This window comes from Nuphar pumila, chromosome 2, assembly GCF_984573655.1.
Source record: "Nuphar pumila chromosome 2, dmNupPumi1.hap1.1, whole genome shotgun sequence".
In the NCBI taxonomy this organism is placed as follows: domain Eukaryota; kingdom Viridiplantae; phylum Streptophyta; class Magnoliopsida; order Nymphaeales; family Nymphaeaceae; genus Nuphar; species Nuphar pumila.
Window position 1 is genome coordinate 2167593 of NC_143250.1, and position 25765 is coordinate 2193357.

General features: G+C 39.1%; 5 protein-coding genes across 5 annotated transcripts; 2 read left to right on the plus strand and 3 right to left on the minus strand.

The window, feature by feature from the left end:
- The first annotated feature begins 1858 nt into the window (after positions 1–1858).
- Positions 1859–4790, plus strand: EMB3141 (Pentatricopeptide repeat (PPR-like) superfamily protein). The gene has a single exon (XM_089997218.1). It carries the CDS (start codon positions 2051–2053, stop codon positions 4130–4132), a length of 2082 nt encoding a protein of 693 aa, XP_089853344.1. The 5' UTR covers positions 1859–2050; the 3' UTR covers positions 4133–4790.
- A 715-nt stretch (positions 4791–5505) lies between these two features.
- LOC149844441 (21.7 kDa class VI heat shock protein-like) lies at positions 5506–7643 on the minus strand. The gene is made up of 2 exons (XM_089997219.1): positions 7300–7643; positions 5506–5878 (listed from the first exon to the last, which is right to left on the minus strand). The coding sequence occupies exons 1-2, from the start codon at positions 7616–7618 to the stop codon at positions 5598–5600; spliced, it is 600 nt and encodes a 199-aa protein (XP_089853345.1). The 5' UTR covers positions 7619–7643; the 3' UTR covers positions 5506–5597.
- A 2182-nt stretch (positions 7644–9825) lies between these two features.
- Positions 9826–12618, plus strand: LOC149844442 (disease resistance protein RPS2-like). Its single transcript, XM_089997164.1, has one exon. The coding sequence runs from the start codon at positions 9826–9828 to the stop codon at positions 12616–12618; it is 2793 nt and encodes a 930-aa protein (XP_089853290.1).
- A 771-nt stretch (positions 12619–13389) lies between these two features.
- On the minus strand, positions 13390–15316 carry LOC149844443 (uncharacterized). Its single transcript, XM_089997220.1, has 4 exons — positions 15156–15316; positions 14595–14725; positions 14359–14480; positions 13390–14140 (listed from the first exon to the last, which is right to left on the minus strand). The coding sequence occupies exons 1-4, from the start codon at positions 15163–15165 to the stop codon at positions 13825–13827; spliced, it is 579 nt and encodes a 192-aa protein (XP_089853346.1). The 5' UTR covers positions 15166–15316; the 3' UTR covers positions 13390–13824.
- Positions 15317–18683: 3367 nt separating this feature from the next.
- On the minus strand, positions 18684–24601 carry LOC149844444 (uncharacterized). Its single transcript, XM_089994467.1, has 13 exons — positions 24368–24601; positions 23500–23665; positions 22191–22271; positions 21985–22067; positions 21788–21903; positions 21249–21353; positions 21020–21132; positions 20639–20921; positions 20018–20098; positions 19872–19922; positions 19240–19317; positions 19059–19136; positions 18684–18977 (listed from the first exon to the last, which is right to left on the minus strand). Exons 1-13 carry the CDS (start codon positions 24375–24377, stop codon positions 18933–18935), a joined length of 1290 nt encoding a protein of 429 aa, XP_089850593.1. The 5' UTR covers positions 24378–24601; the 3' UTR covers positions 18684–18932.
- Between the last annotated feature and the right edge of the window lie 1164 nt (positions 24602–25765).

Here is a 25765-nt window from a genome sequence, read left to right on the forward strand (position 1 = left end):
GCATCCAGACTCTCCCCAGACCCAGCCCAGTGGGATTTGAACCTGGACAGACCCAAGTAGGTTGGAAATGCAAACAGGATTAAATGGCCAGGGCCCCAGTCTTTGTGCTCCGTATACAATGAGATCAAGTTGGATGTTTTCTCATCCCAACCTGGATCCTACCCATTTATCTTCGAATTCATTTGCATTTAATATGGATTTGACCTGATAAGGGAGGCTAGTGTCTTGTCCATTCGGGTCGGCCTACGGCATCGTTCAACTGATTTGGTCTATAAGGTCTGGTTCACCTAAAAAGGTGTTGTGCATAATTTTTTTTTTTTGGATTTATAACCTTAAGAAACTGCACCCGGCAGGATGACCTGATCGCTCTGGCTCAGCCTGCTATACCTATGGTTGTCATGCCGGCAGCGTAAATCTCCGAGGCTAGGACCCCACCCGGGGAACAGCCAAAAATCGTTAAAATGATGAATACCTTATTTGAAAGGTTTTGCATCGGAAACGAGGGTTAGTAAAATAGCATTAAAAAATGAGTTGCAAAAAGATGGACGAATAATGCATACATGTTTAATTCAGTTTTAATTTTATAAAACATGGTAAAAAAGTTAAAAAGCAGATATATGCATGAGATTTTTCTTTGAAAACAACTCAGGGTGTAGGAACATGAGATTCATATTCAAGAATTATTGTGATCTGAACTCAAGATCTGATCCAATTGTTCTTTTTTGAAAAGTATTTTTAAAATGTAAATTTTCGTAGTATAAACATTTTTCCAAAAGAACGGTTTTTATGTTTTTTTTTTTGAAAAATACATAGTTTCAGTTTGTTTGTTTTTTTCATTTTCAAAGTTTTATTGAAGAAAGCGTGTTTTAAATGGAGTTTTGCTAACTATGGTGTCCTGCTGTTGTTTTTGAACCTCAATAACATTGATGATATTTTGAACATGTCGCAAAAAAAAAGCGATAACTTGGCAGCTGATTCAAACGTTTAATACATCACAATATACTGAAAGTATCATGATTTTGCCATCATGAACATATTGTGATTTCCAATGTTTACAGTTTTATTAGTTAAACTTAAAAGAAATGTTTTAAATTTATTTTTTCACGACTTTTAATTTCTTTTTCGTTTTAAAATTAAATATATTTATTTTGGAAAAGTCACTGATAAAAACATGACAGAATAAAACACATTGAAAGTCTAATAATAATTTCTCGTCCAAAAATTTGCATTTTTCAATATGGTTTGGACTTTTTAGTCACCGGGGTACACTAAGGTGCCTAGGTGATGCAACATGCGACGCTACACGCTGTGTCATTTAAGCATTATTTTATAATCTTATTGTTTCTAATAACATTAATAATAGATATTTACTACTTAATATATGATAATATATCAGACATAATTTTTTAAATACAAAATTTCATGTGCTAATATTGAAAAAGGGTTAATGTTTGCCATCCTCGTGAGCAAGGAACTTTTAATAAAAAATTCTAATGTTTTTATTTTTGTAATGTTTTTTTGTACGTCTAACACTCTAGATGTGATGTACACATTTAGCTTAGTAGAAGTCCGTGCTTAGGACATGTTATGCCAACATTTATGTAAGGTTTTACATGAATTAAAAAATCAACCTTCATAATAAGAAAGCACTTGTTTGATAGTTATTAAAAAAAATTAACAATATTTGCAATTTCAGAAACATGTGGCCCATATTTGAAATTAGGAGCAAAAGTTTGGCCGCTGCATAAATTTTTCCCAAAAATCAAAGATCAAACCAAACATAAATTGGTCCAAATCACGAATTTCACATTCAAGCAAGAGCGGAGCCCACAAGGCATCTGCCGAGCGTTCCCCGGCGGATCCCTCGAGGCTCTCTCTCTCTTAAGTCTTAACTATGAAACCACCAAACCCCTCCTCTCATGGCTGATTTCTCATGAAATTCTCGCATCTCAATCTTCAAGACGCCATTTTCAACGGTTCCAAGGTACCCAACATCTCTTCCTTCCACAGATTCCTTCTCTTTTCTGAGCTAAATTGTTCATAGAGCACCATGTTTGCGCAAGTTCACAATACAATCATCACAGAGCACTCCATATGGCTCTCTTTGAGTATCGACCCTCGACCATCTATAGAGAAAAAGCCCATCTTCTCTTGGTTCGGTCTTGGCTCCAATAAGAGGAGGAAATCCACCCTCTGTTTCTCTCTTGATAGTGCCCTTCAACCTAAGCCTACACCCAAAAGAATTCAGGAAACTTTTGATGTAGAAAGGGGTTCAGGGGGAACCCAGATTAGAGAATCGAGTTTGAGTGTTTGTGATAAGATTGAGAGGCTTGTTTTGTTGGGTAGATATAGCGAAGCTTTGGAGTGGTTTGAAATTCTTGAGATTGGTAGTGAGGTTGTGGGGAGAAGTACTTATGAGTCACTGATTAATGCTTGTATGGAGTTGAAGTCCTTTAGAGATGTGAAAAGGGTTCATCAGCACATGGTGAAAAGTGGGTTTCAGCCAGATCGGTATTTGATGAACAGGGTGCTACTGGTGCATGTGAAATCTGGGTACATGGTCGGCGCTCGCCAACTGTTTGAAGAAATGCCTAAGAGAGACTTGGTGTCTTTTAACATGATGATTGCCGGAACTGTTGATTCGGGTGATTATGAGGAGGCGTTGGTGTTGTTCTTGCAATTGTTGGAGGAGGTTTCAGATGCAAGTCCGCGCACATTTGCGTCTGTACTTCGTGCTTGCGCAGGGTTGTCCGATATTTGTGTCGGTAGGCAGTTCCATTGTTGTCTGTTGAAGATGAGAATGGATAGAGATGTCTTCATACACTGCGCATTGATTGATATGTACAGCAAGTGTGGGAGTATTGAGGATGCACATATAGTGTTTGATGAGATGCCTAAGAAGACTGTGGTGGGGTGGAACTCCATCATAGCTGCTTATGCTCTTCATGGGTACAGTGAGAAGGCGATGGAGTTATATTATGAGATGCAACGTATGGGAGTGAAGATGGACCACTTTACTTACTCGATGGTGGTTCGACTTTGTGTTCGATTAGCTTCTCATGAACATGCTAAGCAAGCCCATGCTGGTCTAATTCGTAATGGGTTTGGGTTAGATACTGTCGCCAATACTGCACTTGTAGACTTCTATAGCAAGTGGGGCAGGCTAGAAGATGCGAGACATATTTTCAACAAGATGCCATCTAAAAGTATAATCTCATGGAATGCCCTGATTGCTGGATATGGTAACCATGGCTGTGGAAGTGAGGCGGTTGATTTGTTTGAGCTGATGCTTAGTAAGGGAATGCGTCCCAACCATGTAACTTTTCTTGCAGTGCTATCTGCCTGTAGTTACTCTGGTTTGTGGGATCAGGGTTGGCACTATTTCGAGTTGATGAGTCGAGATTATAATCTTAAACCGAGAGCCATGCATTATGCGTGCATGATTGAACTGTTAGGCCGTGAAGGGCGTCTGGATGAGGCATTTGCTTTGATAAGGGGTGCCCCTTTTAAACCAACCAAGAACATGTGGGCAGCCTTGCTGACAGCTTGTAGGGTTCAGAAGAATTTGGAGCTTGGCAGGTTTGCTGCTGAGAAGCTTTTTGGTATGGAGCCTAATAAGCTCAGTAACTATGCTGTGCTTCTCAATATTTATGGTTCTTCTGGGAGGATTGAGGATGCTGAAATGGTTAGAGAGGCCTTAAGGAAAAGGGGTTTAAGATTGCTTCCTGCATGCAGTTGGATCGAGATAAAGAAAAGACCTCATGGTTTTCTTTTCGGGGACAAGTCTCATCCTCAAAGTGAAGAGATATATCAAAAGTTAAAATGGTTAACAAACGAAATAGCAAAGATGGGTTATGTTCCCAATGATGAGTTTCTTCTTCCTGATGTACAAGAGCGGGATGACCGACAATCTGTTGCTTTCCATAGTGAAAAGTTGGCTGTTTCTTTTGGGCTGATAAGTACACCAGGTTCCACTTCACTGCATGTGGTACAAAGTCATCGCATCTGTGGGGACTGTCATAATGCCTTAAAGTTGATATCTGCAGCCACTGGGCGTGAAATTGTTGTGAGAGATGCCAGCCGGTTTCACCATTTCAAACATGGGAGCTGCTCTTGTGGGGATTACTGGTGATGCTGATGCACTTGAAATAGCTCATGAGGAAGACCAAAATCAAGATAACTCTCGGTATATCAAAATACCTCATTGGAACATGAAAATATGTGATTGGTTGTGAAATCAAGCTCCTTTTTCATGCAAAGAGATGATTAAAGGGTCGTGGTGGTCACATGATCTACACATGGTTGACGGATGAAACAGCGTCCAGCTCAACAATTCGGTTGCATTATGTGAAACGGCAATGAGACTTCTTTTAATGGTAAAATCTTCCATTGAGTTGCATGAGTCTTCATTCTTGAAATACAAAATTCCTATGCCACCTCTGCTTGAGAGTCTCCTGCTACATTCCTCGTCTTGCCAATGGCTCTAGTCTGGTTCAATCTTATTAAAAGTGTCAATTTTGGAAGAATTTAGCTGCTTCTGAGAAATCATATTCACATGTACAATAATTGAAGAAAATGTATATATATTCTTATTCAAAATAAACATGTATTTCTTTTTTTCTTTATTGTAATCATGAGAAAATTTCGGCAATTGATTTTCCTAATGCACATCAGTTTTCATGCATTGCAAAATTCAGTAATAAACTATGCTATATCACTATGCCTCAGAACAGACTTAATCTCGTATCGATAGATCTCTTGTTTGGCTTAAAGGCCTATGCCACTTCATAGGTTAACCTAAGCCACAATGTGATCGCGAATATTAAAATGGTTAAATTCATTTGGCTTATCTAGGGTTTTGTTTGAGTTGGTCAGAGTCTTCCAAGTGTGAGAATGGTTAACAACTAGATTAGAAGAAGCACCTTAATTTGGCATGGCTAGAAATGCTCCAAGTCTTAGTTAAGGCACAGTTTGACTCGTCGAGCCATATAATGCAGTTCATTTATCTTTGGCACAAAATAAGCCTTTAGTACAACCCTTGAGATTAAGGGATCTCTGAACAGATCTCTTATGTGCCACAGCCAATCACATGACTGCATTTTGAGTGGGGCCTGCATTCTAGTGCTGTGGGGGGCATGGAATTCTGTCATGTGATTGGTTAGTGTGACATAATGGATCAGTTAAGAGATCCCTGGATCCCTTCTTAGTGCAGTGTTACACTTTGTACAGCAATTCAAAATCTATGATAGCATCTTCTATGAAATGCAAAGATGTATTGACCCTGAGCAAAGCCCTTGCAGAGTGCTGCTATGAATTTTGTATCTTAATATCATATTTTCATTATTGCTCACTATTAAAAGCAAGATTTTGCTTTTCTTCCTCCCATCATATTCATCAGTTCTTTTTTGCAGGGCAGGCATTCCCTTTAAGATCTAAAACCAAGATCCCTTGAATAAGATAGCAAGCTCCATCGAGCCAGTTATCACATTCCATAGATATCACGTAGCATTATATTGTTTTTATTATCATTAACATAGGTACATAATTTGTCTTTATTATTAAAGCCGAAATTAGTTCTTTTCCACTAGATAATACACTTACGAATTTGAATCTTTGGCCTTCTCTGCATTTGTTGGTGGAAGAGATTCACCATTAGAAATCTTGGGTATTTTGATTTCAAGAATGCTTTCATCGATAAATGCTTCCAATTTTCCAGGATCTGAATTCTCTGGTGGTTCGAGCCGGCGAACGTATCCGAAGTCCCACCAGTCTTGGCATCGCCAATCTTTTCCACCCTTCTCTTGCCTTTTCCACTGTCCACTAATTTCTACTAGCTTCCCTCCTTCCACACGTATCTGAAGATCACTATTCTTTCCTCCTGATGCCAACAAGTGTACAAGTTTAGAGTTATAACTTACCATACAAAATAACTTGTACGAGGATAATAAGGTCAGGCATTGCAGGAACATGACCAAGATCATGAACTACAACGTTGAGAGAGAGAGAGAGAGATCCGAAACATGTGTCTTTTTATGAAGAGGACGGGACAGATTTTTTAAATTTTTAATATACAGAATACATATTTCAGACAGTTATAACTATGTAACAATATATTTGTTCATAATAAAACACAAAATATAAAATATATGAAAAATGTGTCATAGCCTTGTGCAGCTGTCCTCTAGACACGAACCCTAAAGCGTGTCCCTGTGACATAGATTGGTTCTTTCTAACTTCAGATAATCCGGACAGATTCATCAAAACCCAACCATGAGTACAAAGGTTGCCTTATGTCTACATTGATCTACTTGGCAAGCCAAATCAATTGATAATGGGCTCAGCTTGGTCTACAGAAAATTTGGAAGGTTCACCAAACCGACTGATAATATATTGCTAACCAGGTTAGGTCTATGGAGAACTTGAAAGTCTCACAAAGCCAAGTGGAAATTCATGAACCAGGTCTCAAAGTGCTCCTACTAGCTTGAATCACACTGAGCCTAAAGGTTGGCCACCTAACTCATTCTACTGAACCCCATGTTTACGCACAGGAGACACCCACAATGGATTTCGAACATGAGACGTGGGGATGTCTCCAACTCTCACACCGTGTCCCTATCTGCGTCTGTGCCCCCTGTATGGCTGACTCAGCGGGGCTTGGAAAGGAAAAAACTGCCTTGAAAAAGAATAGACTGATCTTGTGAGGGAGCTCATGCCAATCAAGTCTTGAGGTTCACTGCAATCTTTCAGACTCAAAATCAAGTTGGGTCCAGGGATTCCTGCAACCTGCTAGAACCTAATGTTAGTCTAAGGCTCAGGGTTGGGGTGGAATGAACGACTTTTGCTGGACCCGGATCCTAATCCAATCAGCTTCTATGTTTTTCGGAACTAAATTTGCTTATAGAACATTGTAGTTTTGTTCATATCTATACTGGAGTTGACTACTCTCATGTTTTCCTCCGATATGTGTTTGGAAACCCCTAAAGTCCTTGACAGAGCTGACCATATATCGGATCTGATTTATCAGGGGCCAGCAAAACCTGAAGAAATGGATTCGGGTTGTTCAGATACCAAACCCAAATACATGTCGGCAATCCTGGTTATGTCTGACTTCTGAATCATCAGCTTGGTGTCCTTTGTTGGGTCTGAGTTGTCCAGGTCAATCAGTGATTCAGTAGTCCATAACCATGCCTTTAACAGACCCGAAAGAGGAATCGTAGGTCTGGGCCCAATTCACAAACTTCAAGCTCTCTACTTCATTACAGTAAGATTAGACTTTATCACTAAATACACAAAACTTACCTGGTAATTCTGCTTTCAAAACATACTCAGTCTCTGTTTCAAACCAGTCCACACCCGGAAACCCACCGGAGCCCCGGCGGAAGCCTGCGAGGAGACTCTCGGATTCGAAATCCCAGAGAGGGAATGCATCCGAGGGATCAAAGAACTTCCCAAACAGGAGCGGGCTGAAAATGGAACAGCCACAGAAGATCTTCTGCATAAGCTCATCACTCCCTTGAGAGCTGATTGATTCAAACACATCCTCGGTTAGCGAGAATCGCCATTTCTTCGGATCCCGGTCTCTCTCAAATCGGATCTCGAGTGCTTGTAGGCATGCCATCTTCAACTAAGCTAGCTCTAAGTTCTGTGAATGGTGAAGAGTTAATGGTTTCAGAGCAGAACTCTCTTCTTTCCGGTAAAGGCCAACTTTTTGTAAAGCAAAAGAATGGATTCCCACCTGTGCTCCATTTGAAAAAGCAGGGAATATTTGCTCTCTAGAGTCTTCCCTGTGGTTGAAATTGAATATGGATGTGAAAGATATGTTGCTTTTCATATTCCTTTTCCATGGTAATGGATCTGGGCCCGGACCCAGTCCATCCGACTGCATCGTGTCTAAGGTGACGTGAGTGTCTGTGTGAAGTCGGTAGTCATAAACCAGGGCAGATCAGGTGATTTGACAAAACACAAATTTTGTGTTTTGAAATCACCACCGTCCTTCACTTCAATCAACACCATTCATTGTGCCTGGCACCCACCAAAAAGTGCTGATGTCATCATTTCACAACGGATGGTGTTGATTGAAGTGATGGGCGGTGGTAATTTCAAAACACAAAAGTTGTGTTTTGTCAAATCACCCGATCTGTTCTGGTCATAAACCGACGCCTTTGGTGTCGTTATGCATTGATCATTCATGAGGAATCACCTATAAATATGTATGTTGTCTCTCATTTGTAGTGTGATCGGCTTTGGGCCAGTGGCGGAGCCATTCTAACGGGAAGGTGGGGCACGTACCCACCCTGACCCGCTGAAATCCCTTAAGAGGGATATGGGTCAGGGTGGGTAGTGTTGGGCTAAAGGGTTCCTGAGGTTCAGCTTAGTCGAGATATCTCTCATAGGTGGTTTACATGATATTTTATTAATTATATAATAGGTTTATATTTTTGATGAACATTATCCAAATAAGCAACTACAGCGCAAAAACTGTCAGATTTTCGGTTCATGGGACCCACACATCCATTAAGTGACATCAGAGTGAGACTCACCAACTCAACAAGTAGTATATTAGATCAACTGATCAAGTATGATCTGTTTGTGGATCCATCTGATATGATCACAGCCAATACAGTGGAAATTAGAGAAAATAAAACCTCATTAAAATGGAAATTAGAGAAAAATTGCAAGAATTTCATAGCCAAATAATTGTATTTTAACTCTATTAGTTTGCCATTTTGCAGCCATATGGCCTTGGCGCAAATTTTAAGCATGCAAAACTGCAAGATATATGACAACGTTGCCCAAAATAATGGCTCTCTCTCTCTCCCCCCAAAAGCAGGATAAAAAAAAAACATGTGGTAAGCAGGGGTCCTGTATCAAGCTGAAGGCCCAGGATCGAATACCTCTGCCACATGGGGCGGCTGTTGTTCTGGTAGGGGTCCACATAACCCAGCTGGACTTTCAGAAAAAAATAAAAAGCAGGATAAAAAAGTGATATTGTCCGGATAGCATTTCTCTTATAATTAAAGCCTATATCAGCTCATCCGACCTCAGCTGAATACCATTTATTCATACTTAATTCGTTTAAGGTAAACAAGCTGCTCATAACTGGGCTCAGCTCGGTTCACCAGCTATACAAATTGTAACTGCACTCACCAGCTATAAGAATGAGCTCATTATGAACTAAACTGAGCCAAGCCACAAGCTGCTTAGTTCATTTTCAGCCATACCCGCTAACGGTGGTTAAGGAAATTGGACATTTTGTGGTCTCTTCTGTATTCTTATAAATCAGCCAGTTTCAATGTTGCTTTAAAAAAATATCGTCAGACACCCACTTGGAAATTAGTTGGCATAGACTGTTGAAATCATTATCATTATCATCATCACCAAAGCAGTCTTTGGATTTTTCTCCATCTCTTCCCATCAACTAGTCTCCTTAGGAGATAGGATCAGGTTCAAGGAACTTTTGTGGATCTTTGGATGCGCGTTCATCATGGAAATGGATGGCATCAAAAACTCGTCCAAAAGGATGGTCTTTACCTGATGGCCCCAACAAAATTTCCTGATGCCGTTCGCTTCTTAGATGAATGGCATCAATCATGCAAAGATGGACAGCTGAAATTCGTTCAAAACAAGGTGCACTGGGTAGGTTCCCATCACTGTTCATTTTCATGATGAACGGCATCCAGTATCCTTGGACAGTTTAGGATCTGATGCTCACTCCCCACCTACAGCTATTACTTTTAACAATCTTCGGCATCTTTTTCTGCACCATTTCTCAGATTTATAGGCGTCTAATCTAAACTATATCTTCTGTTCACAAGCAAAAGGAGAATGGCCACATTAACCATCATCTCATTGCTTTTGACCCCCATTACAGAGTTGCTCAAGTGCGCATGCGTCCCCTTAAGGAAGCATATGGGCTACCTGATGAATCACAGACAGAACTATGAAAGTCTCCGAACAGAAATACAGGAATTGGAGCATGTAGAGAATGATCGGAAAGCATCAGTGGACCTGGAAAAGCAGAGAGGGAAGGTGGTCAAGCAGCAAGTGGAATGGTGGCTAGAGAAAGCCCAAACTCTCAAGGCTGAAGCAGGCACTATTATTGATGAATTTAAAGAAGAAAAGAGATGCATATGGGGTTGCTTCCCTAATTGTTCGAGTAATTACAAGCAGGGCAAAGCAGCCAAAACTAAAATCTTGCAGATCCGTGACCACAAAGGCAGAACATTTGATGCCTTGGCATCAACACCACCAGAAGAGAGGAAGCCGGAGATGCCCACCATACCGGTGGATGGCCTAGAGGGAGCAACTGCAACCATTCAGAGCGTTCTAAGGTATATAGCAGATGGAACAACCCCAAAGATCGGCATCCATGGAATGGGAGGAGTTGGCAAGACGACCCTTGTGAGGCATGTATACAACAACCAAGTTGAGGGGTTCGATTATGTGTTCTTCGTAACCGTGTCCGGAGATCCTAACTATCATAACATACAAAAGAGCATTGCTAGAGACTTGCACATGCCTTGGGATGATGATGATGCAGGGAGGGAGAAAAGGAAAATGCAGATTTTTCAAAGGTTGAAGAAAAAGAAGTACTTGTTGATATTGGATGATGTGTGGACTGGTTTTGAATTGCAGGAATTAGGAATCCCAAATCCAACAATTCAAAATGGTTGTAAACTTGTGGTGGTGACTCGAACTTTGGAAGTATGCAATGCCATGGAGACTGACAAAAACCTCAAGGTGGAAGTCATGTCTGAAGGTGATGCATGGAAACTATTTCATGAGAAGGCAGGGGATGTGATCCTACATCCAAGCATACAAGGGACTGCAAAGAGGGTCTTGAAAGAGTGTGGGGGCTTACCACTGGCCATCATCACTGTGGGAAGGGCCATGAGACACAAGACAGAGGTGTCACTGTGGCAGAACGCCCGAAGGACTTTGGAGCAGTGCACCAGTGAGATTCAAGGTATGGAACAAAACGTCTTCCGATGTCTGAAACTTAGTTATGATTACCTGGATGATAATGTCAAGAAGTGCCTCTTATACCTTTGTTTATTTCCTGAGGATGAGTTCATTTTTACATACTCCTTAAGCATAAATTGGTACTTGGAGGGCTTCATAAACAACGTAAATAATTTCAAGGAAGCCCAGAACAAGGGTAGTGCTATCATCAACAAGCTTAAAGATGCATGCTTGTTAGAAAGTGGGAACTATGCTCGAACTGTAGTGGTGCACGATTTAGTCCGGGACATGGCTATGTGGATCACATCATCAGGAGATAGGCCTATCTCTTTGACGAAGACAGGCCCTGGAGTGCACGAGGCACCAGAAGAAGATGAGTGGAAAGGAGCTAAGAGAATGTCTCTCAAGGGGACCTGCATAGACAGACTTCCAGACAGTCCAAATTGTCCAAATCTATTAACATTATTACTAGCAGGAAATGAGAGCCTAACGGGGCTCCCAACTGGCTTCTTTCAATCCATGCATGTGCTACAAATACTTGATCTTAGTGGTACTGGCATTTGTTCATTGCCTTCGTCTCTATCCTCATTGAAAAACCTTTGCGCTCTGCACCTTGCAAGATGCAAGAAGTTACAGTATGTAGAAGTTGTAGCAGATCTTCCCAATCTTCAAGTTCTGGATCTGTATTTGACCGGCATAAAAGAGTTCCCTGAAGGGTTTGTGAATTTGCATAAACTAAGAATACTTAGTTTGAGTTTCACACCCAATCTTAAGAGAATCCCAACTAATTTTCTTGCTCGTTTGCTACTCTTAGAAGCAGTAATAATGTATAGAAGCTACGGAGACTGGGCAACAGGATATGGCGATCTAAACAATTCAGACGAGTTGCAAACAAGGCTAAATTTGCTAGACTTGGCAAACTTGACACATCTGAATACTCTAGAGATCACCATCAAAGACAGTGATGAAAGTCTTCAATGGCTTCTAAACAGCACATTGGTAAATCACCTTGAAGGTTTGGCCATAGAGAGCTGCCTTGCCTTCAAAGGAATCCATTCATCTCAGGCTAAGGATTTGGAAAGGCTGACGGCCCTTTGCATAATTTCATGTCCAGAATTGGAGAAAATAACAAGTGCAGAGGATCCTAAAGAGCTAATCTTTCCATGTTTGCGTTTACTTGAATTGGAGGGACTACCAAAGCTAGAAAGCATTCACATGGGAGTGGAGGGGCATGTAAACTTCCAAAGTTTAGAAAGGCTAACTGTCAAAGGTTGCAACCGGTTGAAGAATCTCTTTACATGCGACTTACTGAGACAATTGCAAAATCTAAACTACTTCAAGGTATTTGACTGCCGTGAAATGGAGATGATAATTGAAGGCCAACTTGGAGAAGAACATGTCCTCCCAAGGTTAAGAAGTATCGAAATCTGTAACTTGCAGAAGCTATCCACCATAGTTGATGGTGTCTTAGGCTCCCCTGCCTTGGAATTGCTTGGAGTAAGCAATTGTCCAATGCTAAAGAGGCTCCCTCTGGATCCCAAACATTCTAGAAGAATAAAAAGCATCAGAGGAGAAAAGAAATGGTTGAATGGACTGATGCGGGAAGACCAGAATAACATAGCTGCACTTCAAGCCTACTTTGACTTTAATGATTGAAGTTTGGGAATGATCATGGAGAAGAGAAATCATATTTTAGTATTCGTCACCCTTCTTTAAACTTGCCTTCAAATGCATTTCCAAATAAATTACCATCAAGTTGGTTATCTACATGGGCTGTCATTCAGAAAATTGCGTCAATTTGTGGCCCTGCAACAGTTAACCCCCATGTTGTGTGTGTCAAAATTTTTTTGTTGGTATGTTGGGTTATGAACGGAATTTAGTGTTGGCTTGATAAGTTTTTATGATTAGACATCGAGTTTGCAGATCACAAATGATGTTGGTTTAATTTTTTATTTATTTTATTTTTTACTTTTAATTTCTTAATATCTTTTGCCAATAAGCATGTATGTTTGGTCTTCACTTTGGTTAAAAGGTACAAGCGGTGCTATTAATTGCAATACTGGTTCGGTTATATGAAAAAAACCTATTCTATGTCGGTGTTACAAAAACGGTTTAGGAACTATAAGAAAGTTAACACTAATATTGAGAAATATGAGAGCTGGTTGATGATTTTTCATTGTCACAGACTGGCATGGTCTTGATCTAACATTCTCCTAGAAAGCTGCTTCTACCTTGCCATTAATTTCTTGGAATGGTAAGGGCTTCAGTAGGTCATCAAATGGATTGGATTCGGTTAAACTTGAGGTTGGAAACATGCGAGTGATTACTAAGAAGAAGGCTGGAAGAAAAGTTGGGGCCAAGCAAAACATAAGCAATGTTTATTTCAAATATAGACAAAAGATCCATGGAAAATGTGGATCCAAGAAATGACAAGAAATTGTATCTATAAATAAATATGTCAACCATGTTCAACTGTAAAAGAATATCGTAATGATTACCAAAGCCTTTCAGCAACAGGCAAACAACTTTATTCTTAAGCAATAACATAACCCAAGTTACAAAACGTACAGCTGAGTAATGACCACCTGAGAAGCCACAATACACTTAAGGATCGGATTGGGAGCGTGTGTTGGGAATGGAGAAGAAAATGGGTGATGAGAGTATCGAGGATGTAGTTAAAAAAAAGCCCATCTCTACTCCTCCACTCCCATCACCCTTCTCATGACATAAATCCTGGCTTCAAGACATCAATGAGGGTAAATGGTATAGGTAGCATCTATTAACTCCTCATCTCCCCTCCCATCTCAACTCCCAAACGGAGCCTAAATTCTTCTGCATCAGCGCTTCTCTAAATAAGAAAAGTTAGCCAGCCATCTTGGACTCTAGTGTTGCAATCATTTCACAAGCAGGAGATTCACAAAGAGCAGCCTTGAGTTCGTTCCTAAAGCTTTCCAGCTTCCCATAGTATGAAGCATCACCCAAAACATTCACTTGTTGCAAACCAGAATCCAGACCACGGTCCAGAGATTTTCTATTGATTATATCAGCATGAAACAATCTCAAGGCCTCATTTGATGAAACAGAACTTGTAGATTCATGCAATGTTTGAAGCTCACTTCTTTTATCTGATCCTCCGATCAACTTCTCCTTCAAGTCATCCGGAAGGCAAGCTAATGCACTTCACATGTTTTCCAACACATCAAAAAGGGAAAGGAAAAAGAGAAAAGGTCAAGGTCAATAGCAAATCTTAATCCATGAGCAAGAATGGAATCACACTGATGTAATTTACAAAATCTTAGATAATAGTGCAAATTCATATCTTAGTACCATTACTAGAACAAATATCAATCACCTCTATCTCAGTTCACAGAAGTGATAACTAAGATCTACTCTTACCTGCTAATACCTCTAACCAATCCCCAAGTATATCCAGCAATCACAGATTCCCTGAAACCAGCATTGAAGCCTTCCTGTGCAGAAGCTTCCTTCCCTGCCATCAACCCATCCCTGTACCCAATCTAAAGCCCTTGTTATGGAAACCTATTAGCCAAAGTGACAACGTACCATTCGTCATAAACAGAGCATTTCACATAAATAGAATAAACTTATGACATGAAATTGCTTGAGGATACTGTATGGAATTGATTTTGCCTCCTGTTCCATTCCCTATCAAGTTCAGATTTCCCATCAAGAACATCATCTCTACACCCATCAAAAGTTGAATCCTCACACCAGAGATCGTCGTCGCCTTCATCCACATAAACTGTAACACATGTTTCAATGTTAGACAATGCAGTTGCTGCCACAAATCTCATGTGACCAAGCAACACCCAACTTCAGGAATTGCATATACCAATTCAGAGAAAGTAAATTATAAAAAAGAAGAAAAAACGAGAAAAAAGGGGGAAAAAAGCTCATCAGCAGAGAAAGACCCTATTTTTCTCTGTCAACACCAAATACAACCAGAAACAAGAGAACATATTCAGCCCTAAAAAGAAAAACAAGAAAAGAGAATAATAACAGAAATTCAGAAAGAAAGAAAAACCTAAATTTCTCCAACACAAATTCAGAAAAGAGAAAGGATGAAACCACCGAAATTCACTGTATCACAACACCGAGAGAGAGAGAGAGAGAGAGAGAGAGAGAAACCCCAAAAAATGAACAAAAAATGAAAAGACAGGAAAAGAACTCACCTTTCTCCATTCCACCCGTCTCCTCCTTCTTCCTTTCTTCCTAAAGGTAATCTCTTTTCTTGATCAGAAAATGGGACCAAAAATACGAAAATAGGAAGCAAGAGATCATAATCTTCCGAGATCCGAAGCTGAGAGAATCACCGGCAGTCATCCAGAAATCGCAATTGGGGTGGGGGAAAAGACGAGGGTTTTCACTAATTTTATACTTACTACAAAAGGTGAACGACGCCCAAAACGTCAAAAAAAAATGAAATTTCGAAAGAGCCGCTTGCTTTTCAATTATTTACGGATACCTCCAAAACTTTTGTGGAACTCATGCGCACACCAAAAGTTTGAGAGTTTGCAAATTCACACAAAAATTTTAACTTGGATTAATCAAAATTATCGTAGGACTGTTAACAAAATTATTTTATGTAAAAAATCAACAAAATAACTTAATCATTAGTCATTTTAAAAAAAACTTTTATATAACCACCTCTAAATTCCTAAGCTAATCTAAGAATAATCTAAAATTCTTGGGGTATATGGGCACTAAAAGTTTCAACCCAAAAAATATTCTAGTCAACCCAAAACCAACCTAAGCAATATAAGGCTCAAGTTTGGGACATGATTTTTTCTAGATACCTGACCTGAGTATTTTATATGCATTTTTTAATAAAAATAAATTTATGAAATTATACTAATTTAAATTTAAGATTTCATTTTTGTAATCCAGCAAAATCCGAATTCAAAAAATTATTATTTGGTCAGGTTCGGTATACCCAGACCCTGATAGGTCAGGTAACCGACCATTGACAGCCCTAGAGCCAATCAACATAACAATGACATGTCCCACTGATAGCACAACCAAATCCGTGTTTGAAAACTTAAAACTTTATGCATACCAAACATGGACCCGATTATGCTATCGATAGATCAGGTCTTTATTGGATTGATTAGCTTGCTAAAATTTAAACATGATTATATAATGTTTTTTAAAATATATATAAATAATTAATTAGTGTAGTGGTTAGTGTCTTTGTTTTATATTAAGGAGGTCAAGAGTTTAATTATACATATGACATGCTTTGGTCAATCTTTGTTCAGACTTTTTAGAATAAAGGTAAATTAGGAATTCATCTCACAAATTACAATTGTAACATGATAAATTTAAAACAGGAGTTAGTGTTAACCTGAGAACAATCTTCGTTAATTCATGGTTAAGGGAATTTGATTAACCCAAGTAAAATCTTTAGCGTGAATTTGTAAAATTCTCAAACTTTTGGTGTATGCATAAATTAAACCCAAAAGTTTCGGAGGTATTTGAAAATTTCTCTTTTCTATTTTATGTTGCAGAGATAGATTAGTCCCACAATCATTTAGTTGAACTTTGTTTAGACAAATAAAATGATTAAACTGCCAGTTATTGTTTTTGTTTAATTGAGAATTACTTGTTCGTCATGCTAGATTAGACTTTAAATCACATTTTATATGAGGCGGATTTAAGACATAGTTGCAATTTGCAAATAGTGGTACCATTTCAAGCATCAAGATTTTATCATCCACTTGTGGATGTCACCAAATTGATGGGACGTCACAAGTTCAAAACCCAATTTTATCATCCACTCGTGATAGAGGGGGGCTCAAAGGTTTTACCAACCAAAGGCTAGCTAATATGCGGTCGGTGATGAGTTTTTTTCCTTGGATTATCCAAAAAAAATTATCATGAAATTTTCAAATAATAAATCTTAATATTTTTAAAATGTTTTCAAAATGCGAACTATTATAAGGTGTTGTTTTTTATGTTAACACTTTTAAATTTTTTAAAAATAACTCATTATATTCAATTAGGGGTGGCAATTTCTGACACGACCCGCCAACCCGACCTGCCAACCCACCTCTTAGGTGGGTTCGGGTTGGGCTTAAGCCAACCCGTTTAATAAACGGGTCGACTCGTGTAACTCGTTTATTAAACAGGTCGGGTTCGGGTTGGGAGTATGCCAACCCACCAACCCGGCTGACCCGTTTAATAAACGGGTTAGGCGGGTGGGTCAACCTGACAACCCAACCCGCCAACCCGACCCGTCAACCTGACCCGCGAACCTGAGAACCCGTTTGCTCGACCCAACCCATTTATTAAATGGGTTGGCGGGTCGTGTCGGTTACCCATTTATTAAACGGGTCAGGTTCGTGTTTGCCACAGCCGACCCATTTAATAAACGGGTCGGGTTCGGGTTGAGGTATGCTGACCCGCCAACCCGTCGGGTCGACCCGCCAACCCGTCGGGTCGACCCGCCAACCCGTCGGGTCGACCCGCCAACCCGACACGATTGCCACCCCTATATTCAATTATGTTCTTACATACTTTATATAATGTTAAATTCAACATATACTGATATCTTTTTTAGATTTACCATGAAAACAAAAATTTTAAAGCTTTCATCGAAAAAGTTCCTCGTAACCCAATTTGTGTAGTTAAATCTTGATGTTTATGGTTGGTTGGTTTGAGTCGCCTAACAGCTCAAGCTACGTCAACTGTTGATGCAGCCTAGGCGTATTCTCTAAGTTGCACACACACCAAGTTAACCAAGCAGGTTGGGTACAGCTCCAAATTGGGAATTTAACACTTTAGTGTTCATTAAATATTTGCACTTGTTGAATAAAATCTTACACGCAGTTGGAACTCGAGATGGTTTCAGATCAACACGCAAAACCCAAGATTTGCATCATGGCAGATTCAAACCCAAATCTTTCTGTTGGGCAAGAAAGTCTGAACCTAAATCCAGATCCAAACTAAATCTTATGTAGTAGAGTCAAAACTGGATCCGAACTTTAATTGTTTTTTCATGTAAAAGGTGTAAAAGGTGCACAACTTCGATTCATCAGCATCTGAATGTAAATCTGATAGAAGGAACCAATCCCAACCAAATCCCCAAGCGAGAAAGTCTTGATCGTGTAAGCCAGAATCCAATCAAAATATGCATTTAAATCTTATTTCAAGCTCCATATCACAGAATCATGTGTCAGATTGCGATCACAAGCCCAACAAATTCTGATCCACTTGCACCCCTTAACGCAAAACCAGATCCAACTAGTTTAAGGATAACTGGATCTGAAATAGCCCAAACATCAGAGTAAACTGCCATTGATCAGTTGGATATCCAGACCAAATCGGACTCTCAAACCCTCTACAATCCGAGTCAGGTCGAACCAAAAGCCCACTAAGGGACAACCCAATGTTCCCACATACCTCATCTCCCATCCAACTAGTTTAAGGATAACTGGATCTGAAATAGCCCAAACATCAGAGTAAACTGCAATTGATCAGTTGGATATCCAGACCAAATCGGACTCTCAAACCCTCTACAATCCGAGTCAGGTCGAACCAAAAAACCCACTGAGGGACAACCCAATGTTCCAACATACCTCATCTCCCCCCGTCTCCTGCCATCAGTAGAGGCCAATCAGACGCACTGACTCATAATTGGCATTTATTGAAAGGCAAAATAAGTAATTAGGCTAAAAGCAGAAAGCATGATGAGGTCAACATTGTTCCAAAACGGTGTTTTGATCATATTGCATTGAAATACAAATCTCAATCTCTCTTCTGAGATCAATTTTACTCGAGCATTTACATGCCGGCAGTGGCCAACCAAGTACTGAAATATGGCCCCTGCAAAAAATGTTTTTAAACTACAGACAACTCCCCCATAGTAGAAAAGTGCCACGAGAAGAAGAGCTAAATCCTCCATCCAATTTGAGGGGTAAAAGGGGTTTATAACAACAACACTAGTACAGCTAATCCTCACCCGCGCTGATGCTGTAGTGCCCATAATTACCAACCTGTTTCAAACCATTCCTCTATGAACAAGATTAAATGAGAGAGAGAGAGAGAGAGAGAGAGAGAGAGAGAGAGAGAGATACCCGAGCATTTGACCTTTGCTTGTTCAACTCTTGTGTCCTGGCTTTGTTTACAACCGAATTTGGTGACAAATACATCCTCTGCACTCGCAGCGAATTCATCCCAAATACCAAAAAAAAGAAAGTTCAAGAACAGAACTTCAGCAAACTTTTGCCTATGATACTGCCAAACGAGTACTTTTACCTTCTCTTTTGTTGTCAATACTTGTTTCTTGTTCTGCTTTGGTTTAAAGTCAAAAACATCGTGCAGAAAAGCATTACCCTGCAAACCACGTGTATTTCAGCAGTTACATTCGTTCTCAATATACAAGGATAATATATATATATATATATAGAGAGAGAGAGAGAGAGATAGGGAAGGGGACCGTCCTAAAATCTAAAACCAACTGCGATCGGACGGCTCCCCTTCTCCAATGCTTTGAGTATCTCATGGATCTTATATATTTGTTCTTTATAATTTATTTAGTAAGAAATATGTTTACACAAAGACTTTAAGACATATAAACATGTTTTTTGAAATGTGAAAAAATCGATGACACATAATGAATCAATACAAAGTATTGTGGGCTGTTGATTTTTAGCACTATAAAAAATGCATCTAAACATCAGAAATTCATAATCCAAAATGTCACTCACTAAATGAATGATACAAATCTAATATATAAAGTCTAATCGATGGACAACTCGATCGTTAGGAAAGAAACATCATCGATTATTATTGGTTATATATATATATATATATATATATATATATATATATATATATATATATATATATATATATATATATGCCACAAAGATAAAAAGGAGACTTGCCAGCAAGTGTGCCTGAAAGCCACCTCCAAGAAAGCCTTTGAACATGTTCATCTGCATTTATTAATAAGCCCAGGTTTGTCAATGTACAACGGCAATCAGCTACCGTAATAATGAATCCTTAAACTCTTAAAACAGGGAAGCTATACCTGTATTGACTGCACCCAGGAAGTAACACTTAAACAATCAGAGTTGCTCAATTTCACAGCCACATCTGGACCTACTCCTTCCTGTAAGACCATAACGTGAGTGGTTACTCAGAGAAGGTTGCAAAGAGTCGATGTATAGACAGTAGTCTGACCAGCTCCATTCAAGTGAGATGAATATAACTTTCCTCTAAAGGTATACTAGGAAAACATTCTCCTGTACTAAATGAATTGCACAGACCCCACACAAATCGCTAGCACCAATGATACACAATCAGACAGGGATGCCTACCACTAGAGAGGGCAGGTTCCATCAGTAAGGGTTTGTTAAAAGTAGTGAAATGGAACAAACTCGGTACAATTTTCTTTCAAAAGAAAAGTTAGCCAATTGCTGAGAGAGACTAGAACAATGGGACACCAACAAAATGGATATCGTATAGACACTTGAAGTAAGCAATTCAGCGTGAACATCCTGTGATCTTTATCTTAAAAATTAAAAGTTCTGCCAACATCAACGGGATGTAGATGTTGGATTCCACGGTCACCAGACATAATAAGGTAAATTAAGCTCTCCAGTTAAGAACGTCAAACAACTTACTACAGGAATAGGTGGCGAAAACTAACCTCTATGTAAGCTAGAATGTCACAGAAAAAACTCCGCTGACTACCCAGTTCTTTCTTTGATGTTCCCTTTCCACCAGCTTCAATAGAGAGATCCTTCATCCGACAGATAACATCTTCATATGTATTTCTTGACAAGTTTCCGCTAATGGACTCGAAGGGCTCTCGATCATCAAACTCAGATGTATTTACACTCGCCCTTTCAAAAATTATGGCAACCCCTTCTCCAGCAGCAAGCCGCACAGAGCGTTCTTCCATCTTTAACAGCTGGACCAGAGCAGGGAATCTCGATCCAAGTTTAAAATATTATGCAATCAGATTTAAAATTATAAAAAGCCGGCCACAAGTAGAAAAGTGAACTAAAAACAAGGAGTTGACGCTTACCCCTTCATGCAAAAAGAATCAATATGATCTACAGTTGCTGTTGACAAAAGGAAAGCCCATGAAGTCAGTGCAGCTGCCCTAACTTCATGATTTGGTTCAGTGATTCCAGAAGCCTGCAAGAATACAATGATAAATTATTCACAGGAGGAAACCACGATATTCAGCATCATTCACGACATGTTAACAGATTAATAGAAGTACAGAGCATCCAGGGAGCAGCAATACTCACCTTAGCCTTATTATAAGCACCAACTTGCCAGAGAACATTAAGTATACTATCTGTATCTTCCTCACTTCCCACAACAAAGGTCATAATAGCGAGAGATTTCAGTGCCTGAAAAATATTGATCATCATAACATATACTCAATGGAATTACGAGAATATAATGATCCAGGTTAGAGTGGACACTGGAGTAGGTTGATAGGCTATCCGGCCTAAAATGTGCCAATATTGGGCTCAAATTTTGGACTGAACCTGAATTGCTCAGGCTTAGAACCAGCCCTACATGAAAATGGGAATGGGCTCAGGTCAGATAGAAATTATGCCTTGGTGGAAGATGACTCAGGTCAACCAAAACTAGGCCTGATATTACCCACGAACTGAAGGTTTTGGGGACTTGACCCAATAGAACTTGGTCAGGGCCAGTCAAATCTAACATTTCCCTTTGGCCCATCTGGTACCCTGAGAACTAGCCACCGGCACAGCCCATGTCTGCTCCTCAACAGTACCCTTTCTTAAATGAACCAAGAATCCAAAAACATGCATACCAAAACACGACTAGCAACATTTGAGCCTTGTTTAGCAATACGAGATAAGTGCGAACTTGATTCACTGTAAATCATGGAAGCCAGTTCACTCTCACCTACTGTAACAATAAGCAAACCTGCAAAATCAAAAGGTTCTTAATAAATCACAGTATGGAATTTCTGCTCAACAAATGTGACAGCAGCGGACTTATTCTCACCCAAGACACGGGCAGCTAAGGAAATCTCAGAAGCAGAGCCTTTTTTGAGGATGGAAACACACTGATGGAGCAAAGTTTCACCCCTTTATAAGAAACATAAGATGAACGCGATGACTAGAAGATGTGAATAATTAAGAATTTAAGATATCAGGCGTTCCTCCCTAATCTCTAATAAAATATTACACGCTGTAGATGTGCACACTTACTTGTTTGCTGCAAAATCAACATGTATCCCACTCATGAATACCTTGCACAGGCCATTTAGTCCAGCTTCCCTCGTTGATAACCTAAAAAAAGACATACATTTCTTGCAGATCAGATAAAACACAAGCACCACAATTAGCACTTACTATGAGTACAAACACAAGCAACTGCAATTAGCTATACAGTTGCAAACTTGAAAATCCTTGATACAAGAGATCCAAACGTATAAACCTATTCACAAAGAGAGATTCTATAGTAACACTTCTTTCTATAAATGCAATGAAAGAACCATCCCTTCCTGTCGGATTTGTCCTATCAGATAGAAAGAGAGGCCCCACCCTTCTTTACCATTTTAGAGGATGGAGCGAAGGGAGGGTTAACATATAATTGTGGCAAAGTGGTTTATGATTTCATCTCAGAAGCATTATTATCTGGTTCACTCGGAGCTTTGGCAACCTTCGTAGGAGGTGTGATGTACATGAACTCATTTGAAGGGAGTGGAACACTTCTCAGATTGGGCCTTCTATTTATCCTATGTACCATGTCCTTATGGTGGCACCATGTTCGATGTGAATCCACATTGGAAAGGCATCGTACCAAAGTTGTACAATTAGGACTTCGATATGGCTCTATTCTGCTCATCATATCGGAGGTTACATTCCTTTTTGCCTTCTCATTCTTCTTACGTTCCTTTTTTCCTTCTCATTGTTCTTTCACATCTATGGTAGATATGGGAGTTTTAGATCCATGGGAAATCCCTTTTCTTAATACCCCTATTCCCCCTTTCATCCGGAGCTGCCATAACTTGGGCTCATCATGCTATACTCACAGAGAAGAAAAAACAAGCAGTTTAAGCTTTAGTAAGACAAGCTCAAGTCAATTAGCACCTACCATGATTAGCGTTCAAGAACATGAAAGCAATTTTATCTTTGTATTAGGGCGTGTGATGTTGGCCCAAAACACACTGAAGAAATAAAGCAAAATCACGATAAACCATAGACTGAATTTGATGGTTCAAGAGTCAGTTAAATATCCTACCTTTCTAGAACTTAGAATGCAAAAGAAAATTAACACAAACACACGAGTACATGCATGAAAGCACAGACATATATATACTCCAAACATGTTTCTGAAACAACTATCAAGTAACATTATTCTACAATCAGTAATGGATTAACAGAAGGTGTTGCTCTCAATTATAAATATTTTAGCCAAAGAATCTCGTCCAGGTGAAAAAATCTTCTCTCAATCATCCATAGAATTTAAAAACTCTTACCAAAGAAAATCAAAGGAAATAAAAAAGCATGTTACCTCTTCTCGTAGAGGGCATCCAAGTAGCTATCGAGTTCAGCTGTCTCACTGTGAACCTCATCAACTTCCGGCGCCAAAGAAAGCTCGGATGACTCAGCTGTTGAAACCGTACTCAGGGTCTCGTCATCGCTAGCAAAGGAAGAAGCAGCCCGGCGCCGGCTCTTTCCTATCAACGCAAGGGAACAAATTAACCAACAGGAAGATACAGGAAAAAAGAGACTTCCCTTTCTTACATTTCTAACAATTCCATATGTTTAGCAACAGATGCTCAAAAGAACATTGGAAAAAAAAGAGAAGAATCCCTCAATCAATCCAAGACGTCAATCAGCTCAGAAATATTTAAAAAAATAACTAAATTTTCTTGCTTCATTTCCTCGATTTACAAAAATAAAAAAAATAACGTGCGAAAAAGTAGGGAAATTTTAGGGTTTTTTTTTAATTTGAAGTATTTTAATTTATCTCCTGAAATTTTCATATAAACTAGACAGAAAATTCAAGAAAAAGGGAAAAAAACCCCAAATTCCACTGTTTCATCTCCTCAAAATCCAGAGAAGAAACTAAAAATTTCAGGCGTGCGAAAACAAAAAAATGAAAAAATTAGCTCGTTGATCAGGTGAGAGAAAAGGCTAAACATCCATAGATAATCCGATCAAATCGTAAAAAGGAAAAATCTCACAGGAAAAACCGAAAAGGTCTCGTAAGCAAATATAAATCCATTTCATCCACTGAATAACAGAAATTCAGAATAAAAACAACTAAATTTCTCCAACATAAATTCAAAAAAGAGAAAAGATGAAGAGAGAGAGAGAGGATAACAGAAACCCTAAAAAATGGACAAAAGAAAAGAAAATAAAGGAATATAACTCGCCTTTCCCCATTCCTCCCGTCTCCTCCTTCCTTCTTCCTTTCCTCCTAAAGATAATCTCTGTGCTTGTTCAGACAATGGGACCAAAAACACGAAAATAGGAAGCAAGAGATCATAATCTTCCAAGATCCGAAAATGAGAGAACCACCGGCAGCCATCCGGAATCGCGATCGGAGTGGGGGAAAAGGCGAGGGTTTTCGCGATTTTTATACTAGAAGTCTAGAACAAACGTTGGCCGACGCCAGCCGAGTGCATCAACACAAAAGTAAAAAAAAAGTAATTTCTAAAAAGCCCCTAGCTTATCAATTATTTACATAAACCCTATTCTCTTTCCTCTTATTACACTTTGCAGTTGCTTATTTTCTATTTTATGTTGCTGAGTAGGGTATTAACGGGTCGAGTTTGGTTCGAACCCATGCAGAACCAGACCCAAACCTGACTAGAGATGATAGTACCAGGTCCGAACCCAGGTCTAATTGGACCCATTATAAGAGAAACCATACCCAGATCTTATAAAGAGTACATGAAACAGACCGGACTATATATAATAATATAATATTTTTTATTATTTTTATATTGAAAAATTGCAGATCTTATCAGCCAGGGTAAAATTTTATAAACCATATCTGAAACCGTGTATTAATTTAACCGTTTGGGCCTGACCTGGATTCTAATTGAGACTTCTTATTTATCACCAAACCCTGACCCTGTAGGGTTTTGTACAGGTTGAGTCTGGATCAAACCCTACCCATTGATAATTCTTTAATTTGCAGAGATAAGATTAGTCCCACAGTCATTTAGTTGAACTTTGTTTAGACAAATAAAATGATTAAACTGCCATCCTTATTGATTTTGTTTAATTGAGAATGAGTTGTTGGCCATAGTAGATTAGAATTTAAAGCACCATTTTATACCGGAGGTGTAGTTGTAATTTGCATTTTTATTTTTTCTGATAGTCAAGCTGGGGTTAGCCAGACCCCCTACTAGATATCTCTTAATCTCTATGTAGCAGAGGGATTCAAACCTGGGGCTTCAGTTTGGCACAGGACCCCGCTTAACATTTTAGTATCAAGATTTTATCATAATATTTTCAAATACAATGAATATTAAAAAGTTTACCAACCTTGTCTGGTAGGAGCAGCTAGTGCACGTCTCTTTGTGTTGGGACGTTGCATGTTCAAAACCCAATGGTATAGTTGTATAACTGATAGGAGTCTGCCTAACCCCAGCTTGCCTTTGTAAAAAAAAGAATGTTAAAATTTTTTAAATGTTTTCAAAACATGACTATTTTAAGGTGAAGTTTTTTTATGTTAATACGTTTACATTTTTAAAAAATAACTCATTATATTTATTTATGTTCTTATATATTTTATACATGTTAAATTCAACATATTCTGATAG